Source organism: Hypanus sabinus, chromosome 4, assembly GCF_030144855.1.
Source record: "Hypanus sabinus isolate sHypSab1 chromosome 4, sHypSab1.hap1, whole genome shotgun sequence".
In the NCBI taxonomy this organism is placed as follows: domain Eukaryota; kingdom Metazoa; phylum Chordata; class Chondrichthyes; order Myliobatiformes; family Dasyatidae; genus Hypanus; species Hypanus sabinus.
The window spans coordinates 83,189,257-83,204,462 of record NC_082709.1 but is presented as its reverse complement, the minus strand read 5'-3'; the positions used below and the strand labels follow the sequence as shown (position 1 = coordinate 83,204,462).

The following is a 15,206-nucleotide window of genomic DNA, read 5'->3' as shown; positions in this document are numbered from 1 at the left end:
CGCCAGGCCGCTGTTGCCGGGTAGCTAAGCGATGTCTTGCGTAGACGGTGTTCACCGGCCGCAGGTACTGTCGTTTGAGGGCGTCCAGTGCCCCTTCGTAGGTCGGCAGGTCCCGGATAAAGGAGTAAACTTTGGAGGAGACCCTCGAGAGTAGGATTCTGTGCATAACGGCGGGTTCAGTCGCACGAAGCTCCGCCAAGTACGATTGGAAGCATGCAAGCCAGTGTTCAAAAGCGAGAGCTGCGTCAGGGTCTTGAGGGTCCAAATCCAACCGGTCCGGACGCAAAACGGGTTCCATGTTTTAAAACTTCCAGTCAATAAAATTGATGCACCATCAATAACTCACACTGAGACGTAGGCGAGATATCGGCTTTTATTGACTGGAAGAAGGAACCAGGAGTGAGTGTCTATCATACAAGGTCCTGGAGACTGAGGCCGATCTTCAGGCCGCAGGTCTCCTTTATACATGGGCCTGTGGGAGGAGCCACAGGAGCAGTCAGCAGGGGCGTGTCCCGACAGGCACATAGTTCACCACAGGCCTGCAGCCATCAGACTCCTGGACTGGGTCCGTGGCTGTGGCCTGCAACCATCGGTCTCCTGGACTGGGTCCGTGGCTGTGGCCTGCAGCCATCAGGCTCCTGGACTGGGTCCATGGCTGTGGCCTGTGACCATCGGTCTCCTGGACTGGGTCCGTGGCTGTGGCCTGTGACCATCGGTCTCCTGGACTGGGTCCGTGGCTGTGGCCTGTGACCATCGGTCTCCTGGACTGGGTCTGTGGCTGTGGCCTGTGACCATCGGTCTCCTGGACTGGGTCCGTGGCTGTGGCCTGTGACCATCGGTCTCCTGGACTGGGTCCGTGGCTGTGGCCTGCAGCCATCAGGCTCCTGGACTGGGTCCGTGGCTGTGGCCTGTGACCATCGGTCTCCTGGACTGGGTCCGTGGCTGTGGCCTGTGACCATCGGTCTCCTGGACTGGGTCCGTGGCTGTGGCCTGTGACCATCGGTCTCCTGGACTGGGTCCGTGGCTGTGGCCTGTGACCATCGGTCTCCTGGACTGGGTCGGTCCGTTGCTGCGGACTCATGTCACTTTCGGGAATCCGCAGATCATGTTCTCTGTATCGTTGATTTATCTTTTTTATTATTTGCATGATTTAATCTTTGCTTTGTATACTGGATGTTTGACAGTCTTTATTGTGTGGGTTTTTTGTGTAATCTATTGTGTTTCTTTGCTCTGAATCTCAAGGTTGTGTATGGTATACATACTTATAATGTATTTTGAACTTTGAAGGACCTATATCCATGAGACACTGTGGGTAAGACATAGGGGATAGTCAGAGTCACACATCATGGGTGACACAGTTAGCACAGCGCTTTACACTGCCAGTCATCAGGATTCAATTCACACCACTGCTGTCCGTAAGGAGTTTATACATTCTTCCTGTGACCTTGTGCGTCTCCTCCGGGTGCCCCACTTTGCTCCCATGGTAAGGACGCACAGGTTCGGGTCAGTAAGTTGTGGCCATGCTCTGTTGGTGCTGGAAGCGTGGTGACACTTGTGGGCTGCCCCGCACATTGTCGGACAGTGTTAATCATTGGTGCAAAATGACGCATTTCTCTGTATGTTTCAGTGTACATGTGACAGATAAAGCTAATCTTTATCTTTATTACGGAAACTGGGTGCCATGGTAGCATAGGGGTGTTCTGGAGTTCGGAGTTCAGAGTTCAACTCCAGTGCCATTCTGTAAGAAATCTCTGAATGCTCTCCTCGTGAAATGCTCGGATTCTCTCCCACAGGCCAAAGTGGTGCTGGGTACATTCATTGGTCATGTAAATTGTCCCATGATTAGGTCAGAGTTACTCATGGTTGTTGGGTTCCTGAGGACCGGAAGGGCCCACTCGAAACAGATAAACAAACAAACAACTGAATAAATCCGTAGGTCACATTTGGCTCATATCCCTTCACTCTCAGGGTGAAGAAATTGCCTTCAGATTCCCATTAAATCTTTCCGCATCACCTGACACTTATGCCCTCTGCTTTCGGATTCCCCCACCCTGGGAAGAGAGGACTGCATATTCACCCTCCCGTGGACATGTGCACATTTGTAAGCTGTACGCTGTCCTACATTCCAGGGAACAAAGTCCTAGACTGTCCAACCTCTCCCTATAACTCAGTCCCTCACGTCCCGGCAATGACCTCATAAATATTCTCTGTACTCCCAGCCGATAAGAGAAGACCATAGGACACAGAAACAGAATTAGGCTATTCAGCCCATCGAGTCTTCTCCTCTATTCCACCTTGGTTGATCCCAGATCCCACTCAACCCCATACACCGGTCATCTTGCCATATCCTTTGATGCCCTGACTGATCAACCTCCAACTTCCAACTGATGCAAAGAGTTAGAATGGAGATTAACTGCTTGTCTCTCTTTCTTCTCATTCTCTTTTTCCCTTGTCTCTGCCATCGGCCAAAAGATACAAAAGCCTGAAAGCGTTCACTACCAGGCTCAAAGACAGCTTGTTATCAATGGTCCCTGAGTATGATAAGATGGACTCTTTACTATAAGACAGTAAGACTTGGGATTAGGTCTCCCAAAATGAATGCTAACCCTTCCTTACCACTGATTCAACGTGCTGTTAACCTTAGAGAATCCTGCATGAGGACTCCCAAGTTCCTTTGCATCTCTGATTTCTGAATTTTAACGGAGTAGTCTTCTCTTGTATTCCTTCTACCAAAATGGATAACCGTACACTTCCCCACACTATATTCCATCTGCCCATTCTGCGAATCTGTCCAAATCCTTCTGCAGACTCCCTGCTTCTTCAACACTATCAGTCTCTCCACCTGACTTCATATCATCCATGAACTTGGCCACAAGGCCACCAAACCCACCATCCGATGGCAACACTAAACCCAATTTACTGATTACCTCAGTAGCACAGACATTCTTCTTCCCCTTGACATGAAGCAGCCTCTGCACGTTGTACGTGTTGGTCTCCACATGCTGGAATCCAGAGGCAACACCTCCCTTCTTGTAGCTGTTGTTCAAAAAAAAACAAAGAAACACAAAGCAGGGTTTGCAGTCGCCGTCTGATTCAGAGAGACACTTCCTGTACCGTATCAGATCGATGGTGAGAATGTGGCTGTTTATAGTGAAGCGACTGGGCCTCCGATATTCTGTGGAGGGCTCTCTCTGCGTGACTACACTCACCATCACATTGACACCAGAGAAGTACATGCGCGTCACCACATACACCCTTAAGATTCATTTTCTTGCAGGCATTCATAGTAAATACGAAGAACCGCAACAGAATCCATGAGAGACGGCACACAAGACAAAATACAACCACCCGTGCAAATAGAGAAAGAAGAAAAAACAAACACAATGATAATAATAATAAATAATTAATAAATCTCGAGAACATGAGAGAATGAGCCTTTGAAAGTGAGTCCACTTGTGGGAACAGTTCGGTTAATGCAGTTATCCACTCTGGTTCAAGGGCCTGACGGCTGAGGGGTAATGATTGTTCCTGAACCTAGTGGTGTGAGTCCTGAGGCTCCTGCACCTGATGGCAGCAGAGAGAAAAGAGCACGGCCTGGGCAGTGGGGGTCCTGATCGATGCTGCTTTCCTACGACAGTCCTCCACGTAGATGTGCACAATGGTGGGGAGGGCTTTACCCATGATGGTCTGGGCTGGATCCACTACTTTTTGTAGGACTTGTTTGACAAGCCCAGTGTAGTTGGAATCTGCTGAGATGAAGATCTCTGTGTTTCAGTGAGGTGAGGAGATGCTCACATCAGGGCATTGCTGGTGGATATGGTCTCCTTGTGGTTCTGTGGTTCGCAGTGCTGGTAGGGAGGGGTTTCGAGGCTTAAAATCAGCGGTGATGAAAGGATGGAGATACATTTCCAGAACAGGGAGCTCTGTGACTTGGAGGGGAACCTGCAGGTGGTGGTACTCCTGCTCTTGTCCTTGCTGCTGGCAGATCTCATTGGGTTAGAAGATGCTGTCGAATTCCACACTCACACTGTGGGTCACCCAGTCATTACCGTCTGTCTACACATCTCGCTGCCTTGGTAAAGCAGCCAGCATAGTCAAAGACCCCTCCCCATCCTGGGCAGTCTCTTGTCCCTTCTCCCATCAGGTAGAAAGTTAGAGAGTTGTGGACATCACAGAAATCAGCCTCCCCTCCATGGACTCTGTCTACACTTCTCGTTGTCTCAGTGAAGCAGCCGGCATAATGAAAGACCCCACCCACCTCGGACATTCTCACTTCTTCACTCTCCCATCAGGCAGAAGATACAAAAGTCTGAAAGCACATCCCACCAGATACAAGGGCAGCGTTTATCCTGTTGTTACAAAACTACTAAATGGATCTCCAGTTTGATAGATGGACTCTTGACCTCACAATCTACCATCTTATGTCCTTGCACCTTATTGTCTACCAGCACTGCACTTTCTCTGTAACTTTATTCTGCATACGGTTATTGCTTTATCTTGTTGTACCTCAATGCACTGTTTTAATGAATCGATCTGCACGTACAGTGTGCAAGACAAGTTTTTCACTGTATCTCAGTATACGTAACAATAATAAACCAACTTACATTGAAGCCCCATTCAGCACCCAAAACACCTACTCCACCAGTAACCCAGTGGCTGGCCTGTCTACATGATGCACTGTCGTTCTTCTCCACAGCACCTTCTAACCCAATGAGTTCTCCAGCCAGGAAGGACCAGAGCAGTGGTTCCAGGCAAATACTGCCACCAACAAGAGAAAATCTGCAGATGCTGCAAATCCAAGCTACACACACAAAATGCTGGAGGAATTCGGCAGGCCAGACAACATCTATGGAAAAGAGATATTTCGGCGTAGACCATTCTGCAGGACTACCACCTGTAGGTTTCCCACATCTCGTGGCCTCAGTACGTCTCCCTGTTCCAGAGGTATATCCCCATCCTTTCATCGCCACTGGGTTTAAGCCCTGAAACCCCTCACTACCCGCATTGTGCAACAATCTTCCCTCTAATTTGTAATGACAAGTGTGTGAAAAATCTTGCGATGTGCAATTTTTTGCCCAGTGACAACAACTGAATTTTATATGTAGATGGAGGTATTCGTTTTAACAGCTAGAAAAACACTGTCAATAAGAACTTTGATCTCTTCTGGGTTTGATTGTTTTTGTTCTCGTTCATCTGCACTCTCACAAAACATACGTAGCAGGCCTGTGGTCGGTAATGAAGGATTTTTTCGCCAGAGCTTTTGCTTGGTAAGTGGTGCTTTAAAAAGTCAAGTTTCCAAATATCACTCCACTTCTTCCCACTTGCAAATTCTCCAGCAACTTTTGTGTAGTGACAATATACACAGGTAACACCAGTTCTGTATTGTTCATAAATGTTTCTCATCGCTGCGTGTTCCTGACCGCTTGAGCAGTTTCTGCTGTTTCATTCTGCTTTAAATAAACTGGCAGTGCTTTTTGTGCTTCTCGCACTTTGCTTCTTTCAATAATTTCTTCAATTTAAAAAAAGTACAAACCAGTTCTAAAATCTGCAGACAAATCACGATGTCAACACTGTCCACGTCAGAAACAAGAAAGGGAAATGTGATGGTGTACGATCGTGAAATATACTTAACGTGCAAACAAGGTAGAGGGTGACAACCTCTCGTGCACAGTTTAAATCCCCTTGTGCGTTAGTAACAAAGGATATGTTTGTGCTCACACACACTCACCTTAGAGGGACCTCTGGTGCCTCGGGAGTAGGACTGTAATAGTTCAAGAAGATGATTTCCCGTGGAGAATTTCAGCACGGGAGATAGAGTCATACAATGCCAAAGCACAGAAACTGGCCCTTTTGCCCATCTAGTCCATGTTGAGTTATTATCCTGTCTAGATCCATCACCCACACCTGGGCCATGGCCCTCCATACCTCTCCCATCCATGTACTGCACTTATCCAAACATCGCTTAAATATTGCAATTGAACCTGCATGCACCCTGTCAGCTGGCAGATTGTCCCATGCACACCACCCTCGGAGTGAAGAAGTTCCCCTTGGGTTCCCTTTAAATAGTTCATCTTTCACCCTTAATCTATAACTTCTATTTCTAATCACTGGTCATTACAAATGAGAGGAAACATTGCTCCTAACCTACCCTGTAACTCCAGTTCTCAAGCCCCAGCAACATCCTTGTAAATTTTCTCTGTTCTCTTTCAATCTTATTGATATCTTTCCTGTAGGTGGAACTGTACACAATACTCCAAATGTGGCCTCACAAATATCTTGTACAAATTCAAGCTAACATTCCAACTCCAGTACTCAGTACTCCGATGAGGCCCAATGTGAGGACAAGCTATCTTTGTGACCATAACTACCTGTGCTGTCACTTTCAAGGAATTATTGATCTGTATTCTCTGATCCCTCTGTAGGATCTGATGGCCTTGAATATGAAAGATTGGGTCAATAAGCCCAAGCTCCCAGCAAGTTGGGCAAATTAGAGTTGATAGAGTGGTTTTATGTAGGATGGGTTGGCCTTCATTGGTCAGGGAATTGAATTCAAGAGCTGAGGGGTAATGTTGGAGCTCTACAAAACTCTAGTTAAACCACATTATCGGCCTGTAAGTTTGACATCTGTGATGGGTACATTAATGGAAAGTATTCTTAGAGATGGTATATATAATTATCTGGATAGACAAGGACTGATTAGGAACAGTCAACATGGATTTGTGCGTGGAAGGTCATGTTTGACAAATCTTATTGAATTTTTTGAAGAGGTTACTAGGAAAGTTGATGAGGGTAAAGCAGTGGATGTTGTCTATATGGACTTCAGTAAGGCCTTTGACAAGGTTCCACATGGGAGGTTAGTTAGGAAGGTTCAGTCATTGGGTACTAATATTGAAGTAGTAAAATGGATTCAACAGTGGCTGAATGGGAGATGTCAGAGAGTAGTGGTGGATAACTGATTGTCAGGTTAGAGGCCGGTGACTAGTGGTGTGCCTCAGGGATCTGTACTGGGTCCAATGTTGTTTGTCATATACATTAATGATCTGGATGATGGGGTGGTAAATTGGATCAGTAAGTATGCAGATGATACCAAGATAGGTGGTGTAGTGGATAATGAAGTAGGTTTTCAAAGCTTGCAGAGAGACTTGGGCCAGTTAGAAGAGTGGGCTGAAAGATGGCAGATGGAGTTTAATACTGATAAGTGTGAGGTGCTACATTTTGGTAGGACTAATCAAAATAGGACATACAAGGTAAATGGTAAGGTAATGAGGAATGCAGTAGAACAGAGTAATCTAGGAATAATGGTGCATAGTTCCCTAAAGATGGAATCTCATGTGGATAGGATGGTGAAGAAAGCTTTTGGTATGCTGGCCTTTCTAAATCAGAGCATTGAGTATTGGAGTTGGGGTGTAATGTTAAAATTGTACAAGGCATTGGTGAGGCCAAATTTGGAGTACTGTGTACAGTTCTGGTCACTGAATTATAGGAAAGATGTCAACAAAATAGGGAGAGTACAGAGAAGATTTACTAGAATGTTACCTGGGTTTCAGCACCTAAGCTACAGAGAAAGGTTGAACAAGTTAGGTCTTTATTCTTTGGAGCTTAGAAGGTTGAGGGCGAACTTGATAAAGGTATTTAAAATATGAGGGAGATAGATAGAGTTGACATGGATAGGCTTTTTCCATTGAGAGTAGGGGAGATTCAAACAAGAGGACATGAGTTGAGAGTTAAGGGGTAAAAGTTTAGGGGTAACACAAGGGGGAACTTCTTTACTCAGAGAGTGGTAGCTGTGTGGAACGAGCTTCCAGTAGAAGTGGTAGGGGCAGGTTCGATTTTGTCATTTAAAAAAAAAATTGGATAGGTATATGGACAGGAGAGGAATGGACAGTTATGGGCTGAGTGCAGGTCGGTGGGACTAGTTGAGAGTAAGCGTTCAGCACGGACTAGAAGGACCGAGATGGCCTGTTTCCGTGCTGTAATTGTTATATGGTTATATGAAATATTGTGTTCATTTCCAGTCACCTCATTATGGGAAGGATGTGGAAGCTTTGGAGAGAGAGCAGAGAAGACTTACCAGAATTCTGCCTGGATTAGAGAACATGTCTTCTGAGGAAAGGTTGAGTGAGCTAAGGCTTTTCTCTTTGGAGTGAAGGAGGATGAGACCTTAAAGGTGTACAAGATGATAAGTGGCATAGATCGAATGGACAGTCTGCGACCTTGTCCCAGTGTGGAATTGGCTAATAGCAGGAGGCATAATTTTAAGGTGATTGAGGAAAAGTTGGGGGGCAAGTATCAGTAGCAAGTTTTTTGCACACAGAATGGTGGGTGCACGGAACACCCTGCCAGGGGTGATGGTAGAGACAGACGCAATATGGACAGTTAAGAAGCTCTTAGGTAGGCACATCTAAGAAAAATGGTGTGTAGGAGGGAAGGGTTAGATTGACCTTAGAGTAGGTTACACGTTACAACATCACAGGCCAAAGTACCCGTACTATGCTGCAATGTTCCATGTTTGAAACGTTAATAGAGGACTATACTCACATAAAGCCCTTCTTGAAATAACCCTTGAACTTCTGGGACTCATATCCCTGGACCTCGCGGTGCTGTATGGCCACCCCTCCGAGGTAATCGTCCATCTGCACCGTATAGATGGCAGATGCTCCCTGCTCATCCTGGCTCGAGTTCTCTCCGACCCAGAAGTGAATGTCGTAGTTGAAGGAGCCTCTCCTTTTGTGAGTCTGTGGAGAGTATGAGATGCTAGGTTTATTGTCTGGAACCGTGTACTGTGGGGAATGATGGAACCGTGGAGCAGTATGGAGTATTGTGTACAGAAAGGTGTGGACTCTTTGGAGAGGGAGCAAAAGAAATTAATCAAGATGCTACCTGGATTAAAGAACATCCTCTATAAGGAGAACTCCAGCTGGATGGTCCCAGTCCTAACTGCAAAAGGAGATTGAGCCTGGGGCTAGCAACCCTATTCCGTAAAGACCCCGGTGCTATAGGAATGCCAGCAGTAGCTCCAAAGACCTTATCCCTGGAAGAAAAGGATCTTCCAAGATGGGCTACACCCAGGGACAACTTGGAAGTCTGGTCCCAGACAGAGGACTCAAGCCAACTGTGATTGGTGGTCTATGCTCCAGTCAGGGTGCTGGGCTTAAAGAGAAGGGAGGGTGGTCATATGAGGGGTGATTGATAAGTTCGTGGCCTAAGGTAGAAGGAGTCAATTTTAGAAAACCTAGCATATTTATTTTTCAACATAGTCCCCTCCTACTTAGTCCAGCGGTCGTGGAGCACACAGATCCTTCTTTGTAGAAGTCGGCGTCTTGGACCTGCAGAAGTGGCCACAGCAGGGTGATTGATAAGTTCGTGGCCCAAAGTAGAAGGAGATGAGTTATTAACTTAAAACTTTCTGCATTTTCACTCAAAGAGTTGAACTGCATGTGAATGTAACGAGAGCCTTCTCCTCATCTAAACTCATCTCCTTCTACCCTGGGCCACGAACTTACCCTTGATGTTGACCACTTCTACATCCGTATGCTCCATGACCGCTGGACTAAGCGTGTACATGTAGGAGGGGACTATGTTGAAAAATAAATGTGCTAGGTTTTCTAAAATCGACTCCTTCTGCCTTAGGCCACAAACTTATCAATCGCCCCTCATACTTGGGTTGTTTTCTTTGGAGCGTTGGAGGGTGAGGAGAGAGCTGATGGAAGTTTATTCAATCATGAAAGGTAAGACTGTAGATAAGGCAGACCTTATCCCCAGAGTCGAAATTCAAATACTAGTGAGCATAATTTTAAAAGGGGAAAGTGTAAAGGAGACTTACGAGGCAGGTTTATTTTAAGGGGAAGTGAAATAGGGAAATAGTTAAGGGAGGCTGAGGCTGAGGAGGAACGTCTTCGGTTGGTGTGCTTTATTTGCTACATTTCCATTGAACCAGGCAGCGAAATGTGCCATTTGCATCAACAACCAACACTGTCACCACACTTACAGCACACCCACTCATTATCCTGCTAACCCATATGCCTTTGTTTTGGGGGAGGGAACTGGAGAACATGGGGGCACTCACGTGGTCACACGGAGGAGTATAAACATCTGATAGGCAGAGGTGGGAATCGAACCCCAATCGCTGATTGCTGGTGCTGTAAAGCACTGCACTAGCATGCCTGCCCTGAGTTTAGCAACAAGGACTCCCCCCATCTCTTGTACTAAAACCACTAGCCCACCGTGGGGTTTATTTTCTTCTATATCTCCCCTCTATTTGTCTGCACTTGCACTCCCAGTTTTTGAAACACAGTTACGGGCATTTAGTCTTGTTACTCAATACAACCCCTTCTATTTTACACACGTTAACTATGTTGCTTCCCAGGAGAAAACCTATCTCTTCCAGCCTGGCATGCCCCCACAACAATGGCAAAGTTGTCTGGAGATTCCTGTCATTTCAGTTCACTGCCCCACTCTGTCACAGAGTGATGCAACATGGAAGCAGCCCTAATGTTCATACCAAGTAGACTGTGCCAGTCTCTTATGCCTGTGTTTCAGCCATATCAGCCATTTCAACCCAACATCTGACCACGTATGTCCTTTGTCCCCTATCCACGTTGCTGGGCAAAATCAGAATGTGGAGCAGTGGCCTAGACTCCAGCCTGACCTCTAACTCCCCACATCCCTGTCCCTAAACCCTAACACCTCAGTGTCTCCAAACCATCCCTATGAACCTGAGAACATCTGATTCCCCACATCCCTGTCCCTAAACCCTAACACCTCACTGTCTCCAAACCATCCCTATGAACCTGAGAACATCTGATTCCCCACATCCCTGTCCCTAAACCCTAACACCTCACTGTCTCCAAACCATCCCTATGAACCTGAGAACATCTGATTCCCCACATCCCTGTCCCTAAACCCTAACACCTCACTGTCTCCAAACCATCCCAATGAACCTAAGAACATCTAGGAAGGAAGGATTTGTCAAATATGTTGAAGGTTTCATTTAACACAGACAAGGGAGGTAAAAGGACAGGGCTGAGGGGGTTAAAAATGAATTGTTCATTGAAGTGAGAGCCAAAGTGGGAGAGGGGAGTCCAGGGTGTTACAGAACCAACTTACTGCAAACAGGATGTAACAATCCCCATCGTAAAAGTTTCCATATGACCTCTGAGGAACAGGAACCATCACCATTTTCTAAAGGGAATAAAACCACAAGTCAAAATAGAAACTTGCTTTGGAAATACTAGCTCCGAGCAATACAGCAAAGATACGGGCCTGTCAGCCTACATCATCCACAGTGCCCACCTAACTGAGCACGTGGTTCACACAAACTCCTGGAGGAACTCAGCAGGCCAGGCAGCATCTATGGGAAGAAAGTACAGTCGATGCCTCAGGATGAAACCCTTTGGCAGGACCTGCATTTCCAGCATCTGCAGATTTTCTATTGTTTCTGATTTGAGCACAGAGTTGGTTTGTTGGCTTTGGTTGGAGTGATGCAATTTCATATCTAAAAACTCTCTCGCAACAGTTGCCTGGGTTTCAACAGGTTCAAGCTGCCCCTTCACCGTCTCATCAAATACTCCCGGGGTCAGACACAGAGTGAAGCTCCCTCTACACCGTCCCATCACACACTCCCAGGGTCAGACACAGAGTGAAACTCCGTCCACACTGTCCCATCACACACTCCCAGGGTCAGACACAGAGTGAACCTCCCTCTACACCGTCCCATCACACACTCCCAGGGTCAGACACAGAGTGAAGCTCCCTCTACACCGTTCCATCACACACTCCCTGGATCAGACACAGTGAAGCTCCCTCTACACCATCCCATCACACACTCCCTGGGTCAGACACAGAGTGAAGCTCCCTCTACACTGTCCCATCACACACTCCCGGGGTCAGACACAGAGTGAAGCTCCCTCTACACTGTCCCATCACACACTCCCAGGGTCAGACACAGAGTGAAGCTCCCTCTACACTGTCCCATCACACACTCCCAGGGTCAGACACAGAGTGAAGCTCCCTCCACACTGTCCCATCACACACTCCCAGGGTCAGACACAGAGTGAAGCTCCCTCTACACTGTCCCATCACACACTCCCGGGGTCAGACACAGAGTGAAGCTCCCTCTACACTGTCCCATCACACACTCCCAGGGTCAGACACAGAGTGAAGCTCCCTCTACACTGTCCCATCACACACTCCCAGGGTCAGACACAGAGTGAAGCTCCCTCCACACTGTCCCATCACACACTCCCAGGGTCAGACACAGAGTGAAGCTCCCTCTATACTGTCCCATCACACACTCCCTGGGTCAGACACAGAGTGAAGCTCCCTCTACACCATCCCATCACACACTCCCGGGGTCAGACACAGAGTGAAGCTCCCTCCACACCGTCCCATCACACACTCCCTGGGTCAGACACAGAGTGAAGCTCCCTCTACACCATCCCATTACACACTCCCTGGGTCAGACACAGAGTGAAACTCCGTCCACACCGTCCCATCACACACTCCCTGGGTCAGACACAGAGTGAAACTCCGTCCACACTGTCCCATCACACACTCCCAGGGTCAGACACAGAGTGAACCTCCCTCTACACCGTCCCATCACACACTCCCAGGGTCAGACACAGAGTGAAGCTCCCTCTACACCGTTCCATCACACACTCCCTGGATCAGACACAGTGAAGCTCCCTCTACACCATCCCATCACACACTCCCTGGGTCAGACACAGAGTGAAGCTCCCTCTACACTGTCCCATCACACACTCCCGGGGTCAGACACAGAGTGAAGCTCCCTCTACACTGTCCCATCACACACTCCCAGGGTCAGACACAGAGTGAAGCTCCCTCTACACTGTCCCATCACACACTCCCAGGGTCAGACACAGAGTGAAGCTCCCTCCACACTGTCCCATCACACACTCCCAGGGTCAGACACAGAGTGAAGCTCCCTCTACACTGTCCCATCACACACTCCCGGGGTCAGACACAGAGTGAAGCTCCCTCTACACTGTCCCATCACACACTCCCAGGGTCAGACACAGAGTGAAGCTCCCTCTACACTGTCCCATCACACACTCCCAGGGTCAGACACAGAGTGAAGCTCCCTCCACACTGTCCCATCACACACTCCCAGGGTCAGACACAGAGTGAAGCTCCCTCTATACTGTCCCATCACACACTCCCTGGGTCAGACACAGAGTGAAGCTCCCTCTACACCATCCCATCACACACTCCCGGGGTCAGACACAGAGTGAAGCTCCCTCCACACCGTCCCATCACACACTCCCTGGGTCAGACACAGAGTGAAGCTCCCTCTACACCATCCCATTACACACTCCCTGGGTCAGACACAGAGTGAAACTCCGTCCACACCGTCCCATCACACACTCCCTGGGTCAGACACAGAGTGAAACTCCGTCCACACTGTCCCATCACACACTCCCAGGGTCAGACACAGAGTGAAGCTCCCTCTACACCATCCCATCACACACTCCCTGGGTCAGACACAGAGTGAAGCTCTCTCTACACTGTCCCATCACACACTCCCAGGGTCAGTCACAGAGTGAACCTCCCTCTACACTGTCCCATCACACACTCCCAGGGTCAGACACAGAGTGAAGCTCCCTCCACACTGTCCCATCACACACTCCCGGGGTCAGACACAGAGTGAAGCTCCCTCCACACTGTTCCATCACACACTCCCAGGGTCAGACAGAGTGAAGCTCCCTCTACACTGTCCCATCACACACTCCCTGGGTCAGACACAGAGTGAAACTCCCTCCACACTGTCCCATCACACACTCCCTGGGTCAGACACAGAGTGAAACTCCCTCCACACTGTCCCATCACACACTCCCTGGGTCAGACACAGAGTGAAGCTCCCTCTACACTGTCCCATCACACACTCCCAGGGTCAGACAGAGTGAAGCTCCCTCTACACTGTCCCATCATGCACTCGCAGGGTCAGACACAGAGTGAAGCTCCCTCTACACTGTCCCATCACACACTCCCAGGGTCAGACACAGAGTGAAGCTCCCTCCACACTGTCCCATCACACACTCCCGGGGTCAGACACAGAGTGAAGCTCCCTCCACACCGTCCCATCACACACTCCCAGGGTCAGACACAGAGTGAAGCTCCCTCTACACCATCCCATCACACACTCCCAGGGTCAGACACAGAGTGAAGCTCCCTCTACACTGTCCCATCACACACTCCCAGGGTCAGACACAGAGTGAAGCTCCCTCTACACTGTCCCATCACACACTCCCAGGAACAGGGCCATAGTGAGATAGCTGAAAAGATAAAATAATCTGAAAAGGCAACAATCTGAAGTTTAAAACTGTGATTGCAAATCTGACTATCAAATGGAATAAGCCTTGTGACCACTCTTCAGAGAATGAATCTGCCATCTTTACAAGATGCTTTGCTTTTCATACCCTTTGAGGAAGGTAGGAAGTCTTGGCTTCCTTCGGCCGAATTGAGGGGCCATCACTAAGGTCCCATCTGCAAACAAACTGAGCATGTCATGAATCTATAGTGTCATTGTTTTCACACACACAATAGTGAAACCTAACGTGACTTCCCCTCACAAAATGCTGAGGAAGGCCCTCAGTGGCAAAATGCTGCAGAAATTATGATGACGAAGGGCCTTGGCCTGAAATGTTTATTCCTCTCTATAGATGCTGTCTGACTTGCTGAGTTTCGCTAGCATTTTATGTGTGAATTTCCAGCATCTACAGGATCCCTTGTGCTTGTGGCTTCCCCTCGTTGATCTGACCACTCCCTCAAGATAAGCATGAGTCCCTTCCCCACTTGCCTCGATTCGCCATATTTGAATGCCAGGCGTGGTCTTCTTCAGGCTCTTGGTGATGTTCGCGGGCAGGTCCGGCATGGTGTTCTGTGTGGCTCACCTTCAAAAACAAAGTCGTAAATGTAGTGATCAGCAGGAGTTTGAGTAATTGACCAAGGTAGCTTCCTAACAGAGGCACGGCCAGAGGAGGATCAGAGTGATGAAGTTACTCAAGATAAATAGGGAGCCAGAGAGTCATCTGGGATGGAAACAAGCCCTTCAGCCCATCAAGTCCACACTAGCATTTACAGTAATCTCATTTTGTTCCCCACAACATCCCCAGATTCCACCCCTCCCATAAACACTCAGGTTAATTTACACTTTTGGAATTGGTTTATTACTGTCAGACGTACCGAGG

The 15,206-nt window shown here is 48.1% G+C and overlaps 1 protein-coding gene across 1 annotated transcript in view; it reads right to left on the bottom strand.

Moving 5' to 3' along the window:
* vil1 (villin 1) overlaps nucleotides 1-14,916 on the bottom strand; it is an 80,252-nt gene extending 65,336 nt beyond the window's left edge. The window contains exons 1-4 of the mRNA XM_059967555.1: nucleotides 14,816-14,916; nucleotides 11,107-11,181; nucleotides 8,539-8,735; nucleotides 2,928-3,036 (exon numbers count right to left, since the gene is read on the bottom strand). Coding sequence (XP_059823538.1) covers nucleotides 2,928-3,036; nucleotides 8,539-8,735; nucleotides 11,107-11,181; nucleotides 14,816-14,890 — 456 coding nt within the window. The 5' untranslated portion in view covers nucleotides 14,891-14,916. The remainder of the gene's footprint in view (nucleotides 1-2,927; nucleotides 3,037-8,538; nucleotides 8,736-11,106; nucleotides 11,182-14,815) is intronic.
* Nucleotides 14,917-15,206: the final 290 nt, after the last annotated feature.